Source organism: Ambystoma mexicanum, chromosome 8 (assembly GCF_040938575.1).
Source record: "Ambystoma mexicanum isolate Mex_15411 chromosome 8, UKY_AmexF1_1, whole genome shotgun sequence".
NCBI lineage: Eukaryota > Metazoa > Chordata > Amphibia > Caudata > Ambystomatidae > Ambystoma > Ambystoma mexicanum.
In genome coordinates this window covers 1,082,174,896-1,082,196,413 of record NC_090929.1, presented here as the reverse complement: position 1 = coordinate 1,082,196,413, position 21,518 = coordinate 1,082,174,896, and the positions used below count along the sequence as shown (strand labels likewise).

Genomic DNA, 21,518 nt, shown 5'->3' with positions numbered 1-21,518 from the left:
ATGTTCACCACCTTGTACTGAACATCCACCCTGAAGTTATTAGACTTCAGTCAGCCTTGGCGTCAGAGGGACACCCTGTTGCCCATCTGGCAGAACCCGGTATCCGCGATGTCCAGAGGCACTGTATGGCGTGATCCGATGCCACCTCACACTCCTGGAACAGTGCCAGGGCCTCGACCTTCTTGTCTTACCGTAGGAAGTCCAAAAGGTGCCAAGCTGTTACCACAGCCCCATGTCATGGTGGGATAAGATGGCCAGGGTATTAGCGGCCTTGATGGTGGAGGCTGCAGTGAAAATTATATGCTTTCCTACTGCATCAAGCTTTTTCCCCTCCTGGTCCGGAGGCACCATGGCTGAAGATGATGGGCTCGACAAGCGCTCCTGGCAGCGGCAGACACCACAGAGTCCAGAGAAGGCTGTGATCCCGAGCACCTTGGGGCCGAGCCCAGAATCCTGTACTTCTCCAGCCTCTTTCTCTTGGGAGGCGCGGTACTCTGCGTCTTCATCAAGACCAAACCTTCCTCCCAGACATCATTCAGCAGAGGAATTGACTTGACAGTCTTTTGTCTGGACTCCCGGCGTTGGAAGAGGAACCCCTCCTTCCTCGTCTCCTCCGGTACCAAAATGAAGAGGGCTGAGATCATGGCATAAAAGGAACTGACCTCATCTGGTGGCAAAGCCCTGGTCGGCTTCCCGTCAGCCGGTATATGGTCATTTGACTCATCGGTAGGAGTCACAGTAGTGTCTGTATCCGTACCGGTACCCGTGTGGAGGGGCTCCTCCACCACAGGGGGTAAAGGCTGATGCAGCGGTGGTGTCAGCTGAGATTTCGGGCCAGTCGGGTCCTATCACACTTTGTAGGAGTGAACGTTCGTCGTGCAAGCGGCATAGTTTTCTGTGCCCTCTCCTATGTTCAAGGCGGTTTCCATGGCGGCTCAGCAAATACCAGAACGCTCTGCCAGATTACATCTGCATCGTTTGCGTCCCCATTGTCTGGGTAACTTGACATACAGTGGTATGTCATCGCGTATCGCCATGGTTTTTAAAAGGGGAAGGACGCTAAATGCTGGCGCTTCTAATTGAAGTTAGTACGCTCGCGGTTCATCCTTGTTTTCTCGTATTCTGTTGACTTCCTTATTTGACCCCGGCTTAGTTCCTGACTATTCTCTTTGGATATCCATTACACAGTACCGTATCTTTCTGTTCTGAATTTACTTGAACCCGCTTCTGTGTTACTGGACTTGCTTTGGATTACACTTTAAGCCTATGTTTCTTCCGCCTGCTTGTTGTCAGATCTATGCCTCGTCTTATAGATTGAGATTGGATTTTCCACTCATTTGTTCTACTCCTGGAAACTGTTCATTTGGCGCTATACCAACGGGGGATTGCCAAGTATTGGATTCATTTAGTGAGTTGTCTGGAGTTACATTTTGCACTGGACTTCCTTGAACACTATGCAGTAATCACCACAACGTGTTTCCATTAGTCGTGAGTGCATCCTCGTTTTTCGCCCGGGGGCAGGTCCATACTAACTCACTAACATCCTGTACAGCTCGCTTCCAGGCTTCACTTAAACTCCTAAGCTTCTGGGCTCATCGTGTCAACCAGGGTAGGTCCTGTTCCTCACATCATCCTAATTTTGGTACCCCTTAATTCCACCCTCCACATCTACCCTTCATATCCTCCTGAACTAGATACTGAGCTCTTTCACCAGACATCCTTCTGCATCATATTCAAACCCTGGACCAGGATTCCCCAGGTTAGTCCTCTTAGTATCTCATTCAGTATACCTTCTTTCAGAATACGTGCTTACCCCATCTTTTCTTTTTTCCCACAGCCCGGCATATACCTGGAGGCATTTGCCCTTTCATGTGAGACTCAGCATTGCCTGTCCAATAGAAACAGACAGGGCAGAGTTTCAAAGGAAAGGTTTCCCTCGTTTGAGGAGACCCTCAATTGAGGGTTCATGAAGTTGTCAGGTCAGAATTTCGGTCACGCCACACAGGACTATATGAGATCCTTGCCTGCTGCCTTGGGAGTATGTGACGGTCCTTGCCCTCTGCCTTGTAAGTACATAACAGGTCCCTGGACTTATGATTTGGCCTGGAAGGGCTCCTGGTCGGTGGCCTTGTGGGACTCTGGGATTGAACAGGCATAGGATTAGCAGGCAGTCTTTGTTGTATCTCTGATACCAAAGTATGCAGGGTTGAAAGGATGTCCAACGACATGTCCCAGGGTGCTGGCTGAGTCGTGAAGCACCTCCTTGGGCTAGATGGTGATCCAGGTTCGCCCTGCAGAGACCCATCCTCGGACACTGTTCAATGGCTGCTTTCGTGGTCTGAGTAGTAGTCCTCAGTCAAGTTGTCATTGTCAGAGCTTGTGTAGATGTGCACAGGCTCCTTCGGAGAGTCCCTTGGCATTGTTGGGGACACACTGCTCTGGCTGGCGGGAAGTTCTGTGGGCGTTTGCCACTTCTTTGCCTTACCAGACTTCGGGAGTGAGGCCACGATGGGTAACACCACTTTCACAGGGGCATCAGCGTATGTCATTGGCGCCAATGCCGTAGCAGCTGTATACCCTGGAGGCAAGGCCACTAGTGGGATTGTTGTTGTCGTGATCATAGAGATCACCGTTGTTGCCAGGCCCCCTTTTGACTAAGTTGTGATGGTCGTTGACGGGATCGTTGACGAAGTGGATGCTGGTGCACTCGCAGATGGGATCGTCAACAGGGTTGTGGTCTTGGTTACGGACGGTATGGTCGATAGGGGGAGAGAGGTGCCACCCAAAGACTTCTCCTTTGTAATCGCTGCTTTGATGGGGTCAAGGACTTCCTCTTGAAAGGAACACCCCTAACTGGCAGGCTTGATGTGGACGTAGATGGCGACAGTGTACATGTCCTTAACGAACTGGGACCTGCAGCTGCGGTGAACACAGCGGGATCAATAACGTGGTGCTTAGCCTTCTTTTGGACCGCTAGGGAAAGGGCATCCTCAGAGGACCTCGGCCTCTTCTCAGAGGGAGTTCGCTCATGGGACCGGCCGGTCCTGGATGAGGCATGACCGTGCCCGGAGGCCACGTCAGAGGCTTTCCCCAATTGCTGTAACAGTCCTTTTTTGTCTTCTTTGAAAAACCACGGCATCTTGCATTCCTCTTCATTGTGGTCCGGATGCAGGCAATACAAGCACTTGTGGTGTCGATCCTCACATATCTTGCAGAGACTCCTTTTCTCCTCAGACATGATGGAAGGCACGAAGTAGGTCCAAACCTGGGACTTTCGAGAACTTTGAAGAGAAGTTCCACAATGAAAGCTGATCTTCACCAAAAAACAGGTAACCGCTGCCAATATTTTTCAACCGACGGTCGAACGATGGAACAAAGAAGAGTAAGATGAGAGGACAGCCCAACACTGAATCCTGCGGTAAAAATTTGAAGATGGCCACCAGGGGTCGAACTTACGGTGACGACTGTCATTGTATGGGGGCAGTGCGACCCAAAGGACAGTGATGGGTTTAGAGGACAAATACAGTTTTCATGCTAAATTTACTTTTTTACCGAGGAATCCCTGCCCGACGACGGGGACTATTCACAAGCATGTGAATCCATGCCAGACCCCATGCTCGTGAACTGGAGCTTTTTAAGTTGGTGTTGTGCGAGACTTCTGAAAATATTTATGGAGAAGCCCAGCCTTTGCAGCAGCAACCATGTGTCTTCGAGGTGAGATGAAACCTGCTCCGACAACTTTCCGCAGCCAGTCGTCCAGGTTTGAGAACACAAACACCGGATCTCCAAAGATACGCCACCATCACTGCCATGAGCTTGGTAAAGACACGCTGTGCGGAGGTCAACCCAAAGGGGAGCACCTTTAATTGGTAGTGCCTGTCCCCTATGAGGAATCTGAGGAATCTCCTGTGCCTCTGATGGATGGGCACGTGGAAATATGCATACTGCAGATCTAACGACACCACCCAGTCCCATAGGGGTGGTCTGTCTGGGGGTCTTCGCAAGAAGGTTTGACAGTGCACCCATTGGACGAGCTGCAATGCCCAGGCATCCAAGGTTCTCTTTCGCCACTGGGACAAGTGCTCGCCAAGCCTCCCTCCATCCAGGGAAACTTGGGGGGAGACCTCAAAGCGGCTGTGTGGCCGGTGTCGGCCCCCGCCACAGCTGCTGTCTGCTGGCTCCTAGAGACCTGTGTGCCCCTTTTGAACACAGGAAATGCCTCTGCCCCTATCTGGCTTCCTCTCAAAGGGAACAAACCATGGAAAGCCTCGTCCTCTGGAGGAGAAAGTAAAAGATGATTTAGGTGGTTGTTGGACAGCCAGTCTTACCAACTCCGCAGCCAACTTAAGAGTCCTTGAATTTTTTTAACAACTCATTGGCCCCTAGGGCCGCACAGATGCTTGCCAACAAAGGCAATGTCAAGCACTTTGATTGAATATTGGGGGAAAAGCCTGAATGTGCATTACAGTTGCTGACCCCAATGCCTTACTCAGATAATCTGCAACGTCCAGGCCAGATTTCAGGCATTTGCAGGCTACCTTCTAGCCATCCTCTTTCGGTAATGTGTTCTACCGCCACCTCTATTGTCCTCCAAAGGCCGTGGCCAAAGTGCACGTAGCGTTCAAAGCTTTGAGAGCCATGCTACTGGACGAAAAAAACGTTTTGGCTAAGGCGTCCTATTTTTTCTGACTCCCTATCTGTCGGCTAGTTGGAGGGTGATGTAGACAGCCGCATATTGACTGTGGCTGCCTGGACCACTAATTCCTCAAGTGTAGGATGAGTCGAAAAGTAGGGGGCAGGGGGATATCCCCGCACAGGTTTATACTTCTTCATCAATTCTGAATCCAACAGGGTCTTTGTCACACTGAGGCGATGGGGTCTGCAATTGCTGCATTGAATTGCATTGCCCTCTCAGTAGGTGGGCCCCTATCAAGGATATCCGTGAGCTCGTAGGCTGACAGTGGTTTCGCCGGAGCACACAAGCAAAGGGCATCCACCACCCTGTCCACCATTGTACTATATTGAGCATTTGGATGGGCATGCTGTGTCTCCAGGATCAGAGAGGTATCCAAGCTACTGGCGTCCTGCAGACCTTCAGCCAAGGCAATGAGGTAGGCAAAAATGTCATCTCTGCCTGACCTTCCGGATGCTGGCTGTAACAAATGATATTCGGGACACGGGGACAAACGACTTCTCCAAGATGGATGCTGGGATAGACATTGATGCCAACGGCATCAAGATGGTTGGCGCCGACTGCAGCTTGGAAGGCATCGTCGGCTCAGCGACTGTCAGAGCCAGGCACGAGGGCACACAACTTGACTCTGACGCCGGTAACAACGGGCGTAACTGGGACTTCCCTGGCCTGCTGCACCGAGGATTGCCGAGCACCTGCACTGGCTGCCTTGATCATCTGGAACATCTGCTCCTTAAAGGCTTCCCATTCGGCCCTCAACCTACTCGCGTCGGCTTGGGACCTACTTTGCTTCTCAGCAGAATCTAAGTCATGCCAGTGTTGATGACGCCGCTTCTGTTTGGGAGAAGAGGACGAAGACCAGTGGCTTCTGGAGTGTGGCCTCTTCTTAGTCTTCTTACGATGCCTGTCCTCTTTCTCTGGAGTGGGGTCCTCCGTCTCCAGTTCAGTCGGTCGATCGAGTAGTCGACTGGTGGGCGCTTCAATTTCAGTTTTGCTGCCCGCTCCCATAATGACTTCGGGTTCATGTTCTGACATGACCCACAATCTTCAGTGATGTGATCGGCGCCAAGGCACCACAACACAGATATTGTGTGGGACGATCAGACATTTTGGAGTTGCAATTGTGCACCTCTTAAAACCTGACGGTTTGAGAGCAGACATGTTCGCAAAATGTTGAATTCATAACAATTCACAAAAACGTAGTGAACATTTTTCCCACAAGAGCCGTTCCTCAAGCAGCATGCTGAGTGTGCGAAAAAAAAAAATTAATGGAGTTACAGGGGCATAGTGACGCAATATATGTACGATGACCGATGTCACGTCGGGAGTTGACGACTGCTGCAACGAGTCAAGATGGATCGACGGCCGAGTCGAGGTGCAGTACCCCCCCTGTGTAAAGGTTTTCCAAGCAGCTGACGCTGGAAGGGATATCTATCTGATGAGGAATCTGCGGGAGAAAGCAATGCATTGAAGAGCAGCCTGCTGAGGACCAGAGGACGACTATTTCAGTCAAGTATTGGTTCCAGCAAAGTCCCATTCAAGCCCTGCTCCTCTTTACAGATCTCCAGAAGGCCCTCGTAAGTGCACCGAGCACTGGACTGCAGGGAACAACCTGCCCCGACTCCTGTTCAAGGATCTGGGCCCACAGAGCCTTCAGAAATGTCCCTGGTCTATCCAGTGGACTGGCCAGCTCTCTCCTGGGTTACCCACGCTGCACTGGTTGTCATTTTGGGTTGAGCCTTGGAACTCTGCAGATCATCAAATTGTGGGACAAGACGCCTTCTCCTCTGCAGTTTCTGCCTTCCTGACCAAGAAGCTGCGCAGGGGTATGTTTCTTTGTTCTCACCATAAGGATAGTCTGTCGCCGCCTGATCGTGGCCACTACTACTGCAACAGTCCATTTACTCATCATGCAGTTCCTTTAAGGACACCTGCTCTGTGGAGGTCCTTATCCTGTCGTGCCATGGATGTCCATCTGCCCAGTCTCCACTACCATCTCTTCAGAGCCCGAAACCGCTGACTAACTGGACCCAATCCTGATGCCGAAAGTGACCTCTGCACCCATTGCCCTTGGACCTCGGCTGGACAGACTGGATCTGCAGCTGCACCTTTGAAGAAGTGGGCCCAGTGGATTCAGGAAACCCTCCAGTGGGTTTTGAAGAAATCAGAGTAATGGTGGGCGAGTTTGCATACCTATTCTTACTCCACTCCCGCCATAGGGTTGTATGGGCATAAAGTCCTTACCCTACACCTCTCCCATGCCTAGGTGGTGTTGTGATCAAGAATCCCCCACTCGCTACCCTGGAGTGGTGGGATTGGGAAGGGGTGGCAGGTGTTTGCAGGCAGCACTCACAGACAAAAGTGCTGCTTTTACCAATTTGCAGGATCTGGCAAATGTCAGAAGGACCATAGCAAATATGCCATACAGATATTTAGGGTAGAAGAGGCGGTGCCTTTAGTGAGAGTTGTAGGAGCGTGGGATGCAGACCAAAGTTCCAAGATGACAGACATATATTGTAACCTCGGCTAGTGAAGCTCCCGGTCAGCCCTAACTAACCCACATCAGTTGGGTTATCAGTAGTTCGGGATGAACATAAACAACCACAGGGGAGACACAGCTGATCCTAGTCGGAAAATGCTATGACCCAGCATGAACGTCACCATCTATAAAAGGAGGACACAGCAGAGTGCGGGTGTTGAGTTGGTGCGTGGAGCTGCAGCTGCAGAGAAGACTGGTGTAGCAGTGAGGAGGTGGACAGAAGTGAAAGGAGCGGGAGTAGGAGAGGGGGTGAGGCGATAACAAGGGGAAGGAAAGGAGGGGGAGAACAGAGGGGAGCATAGGAGGTTGAAAGACAAGAGACGGGTGCCAGGGTTATGGAGAGGATGACGAGAGTGGAGGAGGGTGGAAAGAAGCAGGAGTGGCGAGGAGAGAGAAGAGAGGAAAAGAAGGCAGGAGGAGGAAGACAGAGGATGGAGTACAGGGGGTGAAGGGCAGATAGAGGGGACACAGATTGGGTGAAAGGAAGAAAGAAGATGGATGAGATGAGAGGAGGAAGGCGACAGGAAAGGACAAAGAGCTGGAAGTATTTGTATTTTATTTAATTTATACAGCGTAGTAGGAGAGGGAGGAGAGCGAGAGACATCTCTACAACCCCGAAGTATTTAGCAAGACCTTACAGTGGTGGTGAGGCCCAAGATTACAGTCAAAGATCTACAAGGCCCACCAGGTGAGGTTACTCATTGCCACCAGGGGGGGGTATGAGGTTGAGCGGTGAAGCATGACAACCCCTGGGGTCTTAGTATGTGAACAATTGCCTATCCCATGTCAGAGGATCTAAGCATACCTGGTAGGGGAACCTAGCAAGAGTCCAGGAGGACAAATGCCAGATAATCAAGAGAGACACAATGAAGGCCAAAAAAGAAGTGCATGAGAGCATATATTACAGAGACCGTGATTAACTGTTTGCCGCAAAGACAGCAGACCTGAACTGATGAGAGAGGGAAGGACCGAGGATCCCGGTCCTATAAGGCTGCCTGACTGATTTGTGAAAACCCCAAAACCACCACCTCCAGTGGCTCTGTAAAAATGTAATCCCTGTTCTATTTGATACAAAATGTACATTGCCACGAATTTTGCGGAATGATGGTTTTATATATTGTTGCCTAGCACTTGCGTTTCTGCTATTACTTAATGAACCACTGGTCTGTTCAGCAGTTGAAAAATTTCAGTATTTGGCAATTAAAATGCTGTTTTATTTGGTATTTTGTTATATTATTTAGTGAGAGCAAATTCAACCAATGAAATGCACCCTTTTTTAAATAAGCAACAGTGTAACTGTTTTTAACCTTGACAGAAATTGTGCATTTCTGAAAATAAAGTATTAATTTATTGATAGATACAAAATACAATAAAAGGAAAAAGTGTACTTGTAAATGGTTTTGAGCTGTCTGTTAAGTCTTCACTTACGACACATTAACAACAAAGACTTGCTCCCAATAGAAGGTGCCCAGTAATATACAGAGAAAAACACCATAACAGAATGTTTGAGGTAAATATAAGCTGAAAAGCCTGTGAAAGAGTACAGAGATCCTGTCTTCATATTCGGAAAAAGTAAAGTAACAGAGTCACAAACAATCATGCAGATCACGAGATGTCCCTTATTAAATACCCCCCCCCCCCCCAACAACCGACCTGAGACAATTTTGTCACTTTTGGCAATGTTAGATATGAGGTAAAGAGGTGATTTGAAAACAAAACTAACATGATTTTTGGAGGTGAATTGTATTTATTGTGGAAAAAAGTTAAACAAAAAAACCTAGATAGGCTTTTAAAATCGTAAATGAACATGAAAAAGAGTTTTCTCCCAGGAAAAGTGTTTTGCTATCCTGCAAAAAGGCATTGACATTCAACTCTTATGAATGTTAAAGATCACATGATGTCAAGTACCACTGGCCATCCCCCAACACTTGTGCTATGCCAGAAGAGGTTTAAGAAGGGGGGGCATGGGTCCTTGAGGGCTGCACAGCTGACCATTTCCTGTAAAGATTCATGGTAAATCCAACAAGTAGGAAGTGTGTGCTCATTTTAGTGATGTTCCCAAAACGAGTATGAGTCAGAGACAGCACCTACACATGGCACTCACTACTGAAAGTTGGAGGGGTGTACATCTCCTAAGCCCCACTCCATGGAATAACTTTGGATAGATAGGAGGCTGATATGCAAACATTACACAGTACTAGATCCAGCATGGCACAGTCATGTATGGAATAAAGGATCCCCACCCCACCAGCCATTAGGGCATGTCAGCTTCTTCAATGACCTATGCCCACAGAAGGATACATCTCACCATACCTGGAATTTGTATCCTTCCCTGCAGATGCAGCAAGTGAGCCCTGGCTCCTCAATCAGCTCCTCCATCTGCTTCAAGAGTGTCGTCTTTGTCACCACCTGACCTTTTTCATTGGTCTTGGAGAAAAGGCAGAACACCAGTTAGACAGACAGGCAGGCAGGCAGGCACACACACACACACATATATTTGCGGGTATGACATGGGGTACACTGGTAAGTGTCGCTGAATACAAGAATGCAATTGACATGGGAAACACCAGAGCATATGAAGTTAATCTTTGGGGTCAGGGGTATATAATAATGGTTAAGAGAAGAGATGGGCAAGATTGAGAGGAGGAAGGAGGAGAAAAAGAAGCAGAAAACATGTGCTAGACTACAAGGGATGAATACAAGCAAGGGACCAAAACAATTTTTTACAGAGAAGACAATGGGAGCAAGGGGGAGATTAACATGTAAAAGGAGAGCAAGGCAGCCAGGAGCAGAGAGCTATTATGTTCCCAAAAGAAGGTTCAAGTTACTTCCCTGTAACTATTGTTCTCCAGCATGGGTCTGGCATGGATTCACATACTCATGAATATTCCCAGTCAACAGGCTGGGAATCCTCAGTAAAAGAAAAAAAAAGTTTCACTTTCAATTTAAAACTTTATTTCTCCTCTAAACCAATCATTGTACTCTAGGACATACTGCCCCATCCAATGACATGGGGGGCCAAATTCAGATTTGGTAAGCACAAAGTGGAAGTATGAACCAAGAAGAGCCAAAGAGGGGAAGGAACAAGTTACTTACCTGTAACTGTTCTCCAGCATGGGTCTGGCATGGATTCACATGCTCATGAATATTCCCCGTCGTCAGGCTGGGAATCCTCGGTAAAGAAAAAAACCAGTATCAGTTTCGTTTCTGATCTATCTTTCGTAGTAGTAACCAATCACTGGTCTCTGCGTCATACTGACCACAGCCAATGACTGCCCTCTACCTAAGCACCGCCTCTGGCAGCCATCTTCAGATTTGGAAGCACGTGAAGTGGCAGTATGACCAAGTGAAGAGCCGCAGAGGGGTAGGCGGGAGGGTTCGCATGTGAATCCATGCCAGACCCATGCTGGAGAACAACAGTTACAGGTAAGTAACTTGTTCCTTCTCCAGCATGGGGTCTGGCATGGATTCACATGCTCATGAATAAAGAATACAAAGCAGTACACACATGCACAACCACGGGAGGTGGCAAAGGCTCAACATTAAGCATTACATCAAACTCAACATTAAGCATCTTACCTCCTCACCAGGCTCACCTCAGGCGAACAGGTTGCGCAGCACTGCTTGGCCGACCCTGGACTCCTCCCTGGAATCCCGATCGACGCAGTAGAATTTCGTGAAGGTGTGCGTCGACCTCCACGTAGCAGCCCTGCAGATGTCCAGCAGGGGCACACCAGAAAGGAACGCCGTGGTAGCTGCGATCGCTCTGGTGGAATGGGCTCTCGGACGGCCAGGCAGCGGTCGGTTTGCCAACCGATGACAGTACATGATACAGCCGGAGAGCCATCTGGAAATGGAAGCCTTCGAGAGAGCCTTCCCCTGATTGACAGGTCCAAAGTTCACAAAGAGTTGTGACGTCTTCCGAAAACACTTTGTGCGGTCCACGTAGAACTTCAGCGCTCTAGCCACATCCAGCGAGTGCAAAGTCCTCTCAGCCGGCGACGAAGGCGACGGGAAGAACACAGGCAACACCAAGGGTTCGTTGAGATGGATGTCCGACAGTACCTTGGGCATGAAGGAGGGGTGCGTCCTGAGCACTACCCTCGTGTCGTGAAAAGTCAAGTACGGGGCCTTGCAGGAAAGGGCCTGAATCTCTCCCACCCGTCGTGCGGAGGTGATGGCCACAAGAAACGCTGTTTTCCACGACAGAAACTTCAACGGGGCCGAGTGCAGAGGCTCGAACGGAGGTCCCATGAGCTTGGTCAGCACCACGTTGAGCTCCCACGCCGGGGCCGGAGCGTTCACCGGCGGGAACGGTCTGAACAGTCCCTTCATGAACTCTTTCACCAGACGATGAGACCACAAGGACGTCCGCCCCGTGGTTCTGGTGTATCGGGAGATCGCAGCAAGATGAATCTTGATGGACGCGTGTGCCAGTCCAGCTTTGGCCAGCGTCAGCAGGTACGGCAGTACCTGGGGAGCCGTAATCCGTAGAGGGTTAATCTTCTGTGCGTGGCACCAGACAGAGAACCTCTTCCATTTGTGTCCGTAGCATTTAAGAGTCGAGGACGGCCTGGCCTTTGCAAGAACCTCTCTGCAGTCGGCCGGTATGTCGTATCCTCCAAACTCTAGCGCTGCAGGAGCCAGGCCTGCAAGTTCAGCGATTTCGGGTCGTGGTGGAGGATGGCGCCTCCTTCCCTGGAGAGTAGATCCGCGTCCACCGGCAGCTTGATTGGCGGGGACGTTGACAAGTCCAGAAGGTCCGGGAACCATATCTGCCTCGGCCACGCAGGTGCGACGAGGATCATCCTGCACCGTGACCTCTTGAGCTGGTTGACGAGCCGGATTAGCAGTGGCAAAGGAGGGAACGCCTAGAGGAACAAGCCCTCCCAGGGGAACGAGAAAGCGTCGCCCATGCTCCTCGCCTGGGGAAACCTGCTGGCGAACCTCCGGCAATTGGAGTTCGTCGCCGTCGCGAACAGGTCGATCTGGGGTGTGCCCCACCGTCGGAAGAGGCGATCCACTAGATCCTGCCGTAGTTCCCACTCGTGGCACGAGCGCAGCTCCCTGCTGAGTGAGTCGGCGATGGTGTTTTTTATCCCTGCCAGATGAAACGGCACCAGAAACATCCTTTGGGCGACGGCCCAATGCCACAGGTCCTGCGCCTCCCTGGACAGTGCTGGGGACCTGGTTCCGCCCTGTTTCCTGATGTAAAACATGGTGGTGGTGTTGTCGGTGAAGATTCTCACCACCTTGCCCTTGAGGGACGGAAGGAAGGACCTGAGGGCCCAGAACACTGCACGGAGCTCCAGGACGTTGATATGGAGGGACTTCTCCGTCGGGAGCCAAAGGCCTCTCGCGTGCAGATTTTCGGTGTGCGCTCCCCACCCTTCCAGGGAGGCATCCGTGGTCACTGTCTCCTGGTGGTCTGGGGTCTGGAAGTCCATGCCCGCCGTCAGATGCGCGCGGGTGCCCCACCACCGGACCGCTCGGCGGAAACTCTCGTCGAGTGTGATCCTCTCCTCGAAGCCGCCTGTCGTTTGGATCCAGCGCGCGTCCAGGAACTCCTGCAACGGGCGCATCCGGAGCCTGCACATGGGAATGAGGTAGATGCAAGAAGACATCATTCCGAGGAGGGACTTGATGGACCTCACCTTGGCCGCGTCGGAAGCCAACATCCGCTGTACCTTGCCCAGGATGGACCTGGTCCTTTCCTCCGACGGGGAGGCCAGAAGGGACACTGTGTCGAGCTTCGCTCCCAGAAACAGTGCGTTTTGCGCGGGTACCAGGTGGGACTTGGCGTAGTTCACAGAGAATCCCAGGTCCGTGAGAAGTTGGACGGTCCTTGCCGTGTGCTCCACGGCGAGCTCCCTCGTCTTGGCTCGGATGAGCCAGTCGTCCAGGTAGGGGTAGAGGTGGATCCCCTCGCGGCGCAGCTGCGCCGCCACCGGTGCAAGGCACTTGGTGAATACCCTGGGTGCCGACCGTAGTCCGAAGGGGAGGGCTTTGAACTGGTAGTGACGCCCTTGGACCACAAACCTGAGGAATTTTCAGTGCCCCTTTAGGATGGGAATATGGAAGTAGGCATCCTCCAAATCCAACGACGACAGGAAGTCTCCTTCCTCCAGCTGACCCAGGACGTGCTGGAGGGTGACCATCCGGAACTTCTGCGACTTGATGAACTTGTTCAGACGTCGCAGGTCTAGGATGGGGCGCCATCCTCCCGTCTTCTTCTTCACGAGGAAGTATCTCGAGTAAACTCCGGAGCCCCGAAGCCTCTTTGGGACGAGTTCGATGGCGCCCTTCCTGAGCATCGCCCTTACCTCCAGGAGAAGCTGAGGGACGTGAAGCTCTTTCCTGGCCACGGGGGGGACGCGCGGGCACCTTCTTTGAAACTCGAGCGCGTGGCCCCGGGCTAAGGCGTCCAGCACCCAACTGTCGGTGGAGATGGACTCCCACACGCTGACGAAGCTCGCCAGCCGGCCTCCCACCGGGGTGCATCGGTGGGGGACCGACCCCACGGCCGGTTCAATCCTGTTTCGACGAGGCTTTGCCGCCTTGACCTCCTTGGCGACGACGGCGGGGTCCGCCAGACTTGCCTCGTCCTCTGTAGGCCTCCTGAGACGACGAGCGGGCCGCTTGACGGTAGGTGGAGAAACCGCCGCCGGAACCTTTGGAGGAGCCCTTGCCTCCGCTGCTCCGAAAGGGCGTCCGTCGTTGCTGCAGAACCCCAAGGGCCCGGGCCGTCTCAGTGTCCGCTTTAATGGCCTGAAGGGAATCGTCCACTGTTTTCCCAAACAGGTTGTTCCCATCGAACGGCATGTCCAGGACTCTGGTCTGTACGTCTTGACGGAAGTCTGTTGCCTTGAGCCATCCACGCCGCCTAAGGCACACGCCGTTGCCCAACTGGCGAAACCCAGTGTCGGCGATGTCCGTCGCAATAGTGATGGCGTGGTCCGACGCCACCTCACCTTCCTGTAGGATCTCCAGGGCATCTGCCCTCTTGTCGTCCGGTAGGAAGTCCAGCAGGGGAGCCAGTTTGTACCCTAGCTCCCTGTCGTAGCGGGCCACGATAGCCAAGGCGTTGGCCGCTTTAATCGTCGTCGCTGCAGACGAGATGACCGTGCGTCCCATAGCGTCCAATTTCTTTCCCTCGCCGTCCGGTGGGGAAGTCTATGTGGAGGCCGCACCCCCCCGCTTTCTTCCTGGCCGCCGCGGAGACGACGGAGTCCGGGGTAGGCTGCGCCCGGAGGCACAGGGGGGCCGCGTCCAGGACCCGGTACTTCTTCTCGTACCGGTCTCTTCTAGCTGGCGTCGTGGAAGGGTTCTTGAGGAGGGCGAGGCCCTCATCCCAAATGTCGTCCAGTAGAGGCACCGCGAGGACGGTCTTCCTCTTGGCCTCGCGCCGTTGATAAAGGAATCCTTCCTTTTTCTTCTCCTCAGGGCAGAGTTGGAAAAGCTCGGATGCCCTGGCGATCATGGAGTGGAACGATCCAATCTCGTCGGGCGGAGAAGCCCTGGTGGGAGGTGACGACCGTAGATCCTCGTATACCTCGTCGTCCATACCCGTCGCTGCCGTGTCAGTCCCCGTATCATCCCCTCGGGTGGACGGGGAGGAGGGCTGGACGGGGCGCGACGGCTGAAAAGGAGGTGGAGGGTGAATCATCCTTTTCTTGGGCGGGGGAACACCAGAAGGTCCTGGTTCAGGATCCCCCGACGGGAGAGGTTCCTCCGTCGGCAACGGTAGTCTCGTCTTTATCTCCGAGCATAAGGACTGTATAGCCAACAAAATGGCCGCCGAGTTGTCTTGCGGCACTGGCATAGGGGAATCCGACGGGCGATCATGAGCCCCGTCGGCACCCTCGCCGATGTCGTCGTCACCTGCGTCGGGATCCATCCCGACGGGCCGGTCTTCTTCCACGCCAAGGCCGTGGCTTAAGACCTCGATCAGCTCTTCCTCTGAGGTTGAAGCCGAATCTACGGCGACGCCCTGCCCCCCCTTTTTCTTCCCCGCCGGGGATTTCACGGGGGTCCTATCGATGGGCACAAAAGAGGACTCCCTCCGAGGTGGCAGGGAGACTTTGAGCCCCGAGGTCGCCACCACTGGTGTAGCCTCCACAGGCTGAGCCAGGGCCGCCGCGACAGTATCGATAGAGGGCTTGGCCGGATGGATTAAGGCCTTCACCACCTTAGGTGCGCTCACCGCCTTATCCTTGAGGGGGGGACACTGCCTCGCTCCCCCTCCGCCTTCGAGCTCGACCGGGGCCTTTCCAGGAGCTTCGCCGGGTGCTCGCCCTTCCTCTTTCCCCACCCAGAGCGTTGGCTCGTGGCTGAAGGTGCCGGGGAGGGTGCGCCCTGCCTGGCGCCCGTAGAGGCCGACCGTTCGGCGCTCCCGGTGCCAGCGGACTCGCGGTGCTTGGCCTTGTGTTTGACCCCCGTCGCCGGGGCGTCCTCAAAGGTCTTAGAAGACCGCTCGGATTTCTTCCTCTTCTTCTCGCCTGACGGGCTCTTCCCTTCCAGCCAGTTGGCGAGACGTTGATGGCGGTCCTTCATGGTCCGCTCCGACATATTGCCGCAAAACGCACAGTCCTTCTCCACGTGCGTCTTGTCCTCATGTAAGCAGTAGAGACAAAGGGAGTGTTCATCCTCAAAGACGTTCTGCAGCTGGCATCCAGGGCAGACCCTGAACAGCTTTCCGGGCGTCGAGCTTCCCTTCTCCTGGGCCATGCCTGGGCCTGAGAAGCTTCTGGAGTCCTCCAAAAGCGTAGCACGACGAAATCTTCACCCTTGAGGGGCGCAGACGAATCCGACACGGGTCCCCGTTGATCGGATGGAGAGTCGGTGGAGCTTGAGGCTCTTTTGACCGAAAAAACGAAGTTTTTGAGAAAAAACGTGAAAAATTAACACTAACGCTCGAGAGCAGTAGCACGAGGATCCCAACACATGAACGTGCGGTAAAAATCTGAAGATGTCTGCCAGAGGCGGTGCTTAGGTAGAGGGCAGTCATTGGCTGTGGTCAGTACGACGCAGAGACCAGTGATTGGTTACTACTACGAAAGACAGATCAGAAACGAAACTGATACTGGTTTTTTTCTTTACCGAGGATTCCCAGCCTGACGACGGGGAATATTCATGAGCATGTGAATCCATGCCAGACCCCATGCTGGAGAATGAGGGATGGTTCGCATGTCAATCCATGCCAGAGAACAATAGTTACAGGTAAGTAACTTAAACCTTCTCCAGCATGGGGCCTTGGCATGGATTCACATGCTCATGAACATCGATTACACAGTAGTACATATACACAACCACGGGAGGTGGCAAGGCTCAACAGAAGCAATAAACACTCACCTGTGGAACAGACTCACCTAAAACAGTTTGCGTAGCACCGCTTGGCCGACTCAGGACTCCTCCCTGGAATCCCTGTCGACACAGTAGAACCTCGTGAAGGTGTGCATGAACCACCACGTAGCAGCCCTGCAGATGTCGAGCAGGGTCACACCAGAGAGAAACGCGGTTGTTGCTGTAAGAGCTCTGGTGGAATGGGCTCTCGGCTGACCTGTCAGTGACCTGCTCGCCAGACGATGACAGTGCATGATGCAGCCAGAGAGCGCCTGGAGATGGAAGCCTTCGACAAGGCCTTCCCCTGATTTACAGGACCAAAGTTGACAAACAACTGAGAAGTCTTCAGACAACTCTTTGTACGTGCCACGTAGAACTTCAAGGAACAAGCAACGTCCAGCGAATGCAAAGCCCATTCCGCCAACTTCAAGGAACAAGCAACGTCCAGCGAATGCAAAGTCCATTCCGCCAGCGATGATAACTGATTCGGCAAGACAACTGATAACACCAAAGGCTTGTTGAGGAGGAATTCCCAAGGCACCTTTGGCATGAACGTAGGGTGTGTACGCAGTACCACCCTCGAAGCGTGGAAGGACAAGTAAGGCTGGTTTCAGGACACGGCCTGAATCTCCTCAACCCTTCGGGCCAAGGTGATAGCCACAAGTAAAGCTATCTTTCACGAGAGAAACTTGAGCGGGACCTGTGAATAGGTCCGAAAGGTACTCCCATGAGCTTAGTTAGCACCACATTGAGCTCCCACACCAGAGGAGGAGCCTTTACTGGAGGGAAAGTCCCATGAGGAACTCCTTGACGAGTCTGAGACCACAGTGAAGGCCTGCTGGGAGACCTAGTGTACCTGGATATGACGGCGAGATGCACCTTGATAGAGGCATGACCATCCCTGCTTTGGCCAAGGAAAGCAAGTATGGCAGCAGTTGAGGGGATGTGACCCGCAGCGGAATAATAGTCAGAGTCCTGCACCACACAGAGAAGCGTTTCCATTTATGCCCATAGCACTTCAACGTTGACGAGGCCCTGGCCATGGCCTGGATGTCTTTACATTTGTCAGGTAGAGCATAAACCCCAAACTCTAAGGCTACAGGAGCCACCCCCTCAGGTTCAGACTATGGATCGTGATGCAGAATCGCTCCCCCCTTTCTTGCGGGAAGGTCCGGGGACAGCGATAGCCTGAAGGACTTGGCCACTGACAGATGCAGTAGTTCTGGATACCAGAATGGTCACAGCCATGCTGGGGCGGCGAGTATCATCCTGCAGTGACACAGAGTATTGATCACACGTAGTAGGAGAGGAAACGTACAGACACTGTCCCTCCCACGAGAACCCGTCCCCCCTGATCATGGGCTGCGGGAACCTGCAGGCAAACCTCTGGCACTTGGTGGTCGCCACTGTTGCGAAGCGATCGATCTAGGGTCGTCCCCATTTGTAAAACAGCAGATCCACCGGGTCCTGGTGAAGCTCCCTGCTGAGTGAGTCCGCAATGGTGTTCGTGACTACCGCCAGGTGAAACGGAATGAGGAACATGCCTTGACGAATTGCCCATTGCCACAAGTCCTGGGCCTCTTTGGAGAGTGCCGGAGACTGCCCCCCCCCGTTTCTGAACATGGTCGTGGTGTTGTCTATGAAGATCCTCACCACCTTGTCGTTCAATGACGGCAAAAAAAACTTGAGGGCCCAGAATATGGCCCAAAGTTCCAGGACGTTGATGTAGGTCCCTTTCCTCTGGTTGCCAGAGGCCTCTGGCGTGCACTGTATGCTGTGGGATCCCTATCTCTCTAGAGAGGCGTCCGTGGTGACCACCTCCTGGTAAGGAGGAAACTGAAAAGGAGCTCCCTGGACGAGATGCTGCCGAACACCTCATCACTGTATCACCCGACGGAACTCTTCGTTTGAAGGAGATATTTTCCGTAAAGTTCCCCACACATCCACCTCGCATCCAGGAACTCCTGGAGAGGTCTCATGCGCAATCTTCAGAGGCAAACAAGGTTAATGCAGGAGGACAACATGCCCAGAAGTGACTTGATGGACTGCACTGTCGCTGCATGGGCAGACGATAAGTGTTGCATCTTTCACCCTCTCCTCCAAGGGAGATGTCACGCACGTCACCGTGTTGAGTCATGCGCCCAGGAATAGAGCATCCTGAGATGGCTTCAAGCAAGACTTTGGATAGTTTATGGAAAATCCCAGCTCTGTCAGCATGATGTAAGGATTGGGCCGTGTGTTCGCTTGCCAGAGATTGTGAGCGGGACACACCAGCCAGCCGTCCAGGTAGCGGTATATGTGGATGTCTTGCAGACGAAGATGCACCTCCATCAGGGCCAGGCACTTCGTAAACACCCTTGTGCCAACTTCAGGCTGAAAGGCAGAGCCTTGAACTGGTAGTGCTGATCCTGAACTATGAATCACAGGAACTTGCAGTGCTTTTTGTAAATGGGGATGTGGAAGTAGGTGTCCTCCGGGTCCAACGACATCAGAAAATCTCCCTGTTCCAGCTGGACGAGCACGTGCTGCAATGTGACCATCCAGAACTTTTGGGACTTTAAGTACTTGTTGAGACCATATAAATCCAGAATCGGCTTCCAACCCCATGTCTTCTTTCGAACTAGAAATATATATATATATACTGGAATATACTCTGGAGCCGTAGGAGGACAGGCTCTATTGCCCCTTTCCAGAACATGGAGCACATCCTGCAGAAGCAGCAGCCCGTGTAGGTCTTGCTGCTGAATCGGAGGGCTACACAGACACTTGTGTTGGAACTCCAAGGTGTGCCCCTGTCCGAGAGCGTCATGCACCCATCTGTACATGCTGATGTTTTCTCACGTGCTGATGAACTTCGCCAGCTGGCCTGCTACTGGGGTGTCAGTTCAGGTCTGCTCGGGGGGAGGTGTACTGCCTTGCAGACAGCGCAGCCACTGACCTCTGCTGCCTTAAGAGCGCCCCCTGTACGATTGAGGGGAAGAGCACGAGGGCTGCCTGTAAGGAGTACTATAACACTTTGAAGATCTTCCTGGCTTTCCTCTGGAGGAGCGAAAGGACAAGGATGGTCACTGTTACAAAGTTCAGAGGGAACGGGTCGTCTCCGTTTCTGTCTTTATCGCCTGCAAATACTCGTCGACCACCTTTCTGAAGAAGTTCTTCCTGTCGAACGGCATATCCGCCACCTTTGTTTGAAGATCTTGGCGGAAGTTTGTAGCCTTCAACCAACCTTGACGGCGCAGAGATACTCCGTTCCCCATCTGGCGAAAACCTGTGTCCGCGATGTCGACCGCCACCGTGATGGCGTGATCTGAGGCCCCTTCTCCTTCCTGAAAGAGTTCCAGTGCCTAAACCTTCTCGTCTTCGGGCAGGAAGTCCAGGATCGGGCCTAGCTTGTGCCAGAGTTCCCGGTCATAATGGGACAAAATGGCTAGGCTGTTCGCTGCATTGACGGTAGAGGCTGCTGTGTAAATTATACTCTTGCCCATCACATCCAGCTTCTTCTCCTCCTGGTCCGGAGGTATCATGGCTGCCGATGACTGGTTCGCAGAGCATTTCCAAGCTGCAGCCAAAACCACTGAATCTGGTGAAAGCTGAGCCCTTAACCCCGTGGGAGTCGAATCGGGCACCCTGTACTTCTTTTCCTATCTGTCGCACTTGGTCGTCCCATACCTGGATTTTTCATTAGGGCTAGGCCCTCCTCCCAGATGTCGTCCAGGAAGGGAATGGACATGATAGTTTTTCTCCTCAACTCATGTCTTTGGTACAGGAAACCCTCCTTCGTCTCCTCGGAACCAGCTGAAATAGTTCAGAGGCCCTCAACATGACTGAATGAAAGGATCCAGCTTTGTCTGGGTGGGAGGGAGGCCCTATGAGCCTTGTTCGCGTGTGGAGTCTCCCCATCCGCTGCGATGAAATGGTCATCCTCGTCGGTACCAGAAGATGTGGTTGTCGTGTCCTTGTGAGGATCCAGGGCTGCGGTAGGAGCAGTTTCGTGACAAGGTGGCGGTGGGGTCGGATGATGCCGAGGGCCATCGCCCACTTGGACTTCCTCTTCCGTGGGGAGAGTTTACCCTTGGAGGTTCTGAAGCCTCTCGTGGAGGTGCAATCCCGATGGAGGCATCCTTTGCTGGATTTCGGTGATCAGTGTGTGTAGGGTTGATAGCATGTCCAGAGACACATACCTAGGTCTAGGGGTAAACGGAACCAGCAGAGTGGAATCCTGGCTGATGATCCTACTCTTCAGCACAGGGGACTGAGCTCCTCCCTCAGATATTCCCCTTCTGTGGTCAGAGTAGCACCCATCGTGCGGATCATTGGCCTCGTCAGTATTTGAGTAGAACTGCTCCGATCTATCCTCAGTAGACTGCTGGTCTGCATAACTGGGAGGCTCCACAGGTGGGACCGTTTCCCTCTCCCTCTCCCTCTCAGGAGGTTGCTGGGTTGGAGCAGCTGCCTGGTCTTTCCCTGGCCCGGTTCCTTTGTCACTGCTTCCGCAGCCTTATCTCGCCTTGGGGGAAAGGTAACTCGAGGAGCGGCTGCCACTTCTTTCCTGGTGGCGCTCTTCTCCTTCAGAGCAACAGTGGACATTGTTGACTTAGATAACTAAGTGCTTGAGGTTGCCTTTGTCAACGATGCGCTCGTCGACTGTTGACTTGGCCTGGTGTAAAGTATTAGCTGGCTGCGACGAGTCCTCCCTGGACTTTAACCTCATCAGATTATCCACAGACCCACAGAGTTAGGACTGAGAGTGGCTTTCTCTTTGAAGACGCCCCTCTCGTAGGCAGGCTCATTGAGAAGGATGATGGTGATGGTGAACGCCTTTTGTCCGAAGTGGGACCTGCATCAGCGGCAAACTCAGCAGAGCTAGCGTCACAGAGCTTAATCGAAGTCTGCCTACTCCAGGCATCTGCTGCAACATTTTCTCATCCGGTCAGATGAGACGCC

The 21,518-nt window shown here is 52.8% G+C and overlaps 1 protein-coding gene across 6 annotated transcripts in view; it reads right to left on the bottom strand.

The window, feature by feature from the left end:
• Positions 1-21,518, bottom strand: part of UBR4 (ubiquitin protein ligase E3 component n-recognin 4) — a 2,945,062-nt gene that overhangs the window by 133,267 nt on the left and 2,790,277 nt on the right. For all 6 annotated transcript variants that reach the window (XM_069611069.1, XM_069611071.1, XM_069611072.1 and 3 more), the window contains one exon: positions 9,546-9,659. In XM_069611069.1, coding sequence (XP_069467170.1) covers positions 9,546-9,659 — 114 coding nt within the window. The remainder of the gene's footprint in view (positions 1-9,545; positions 9,660-21,518) is intronic.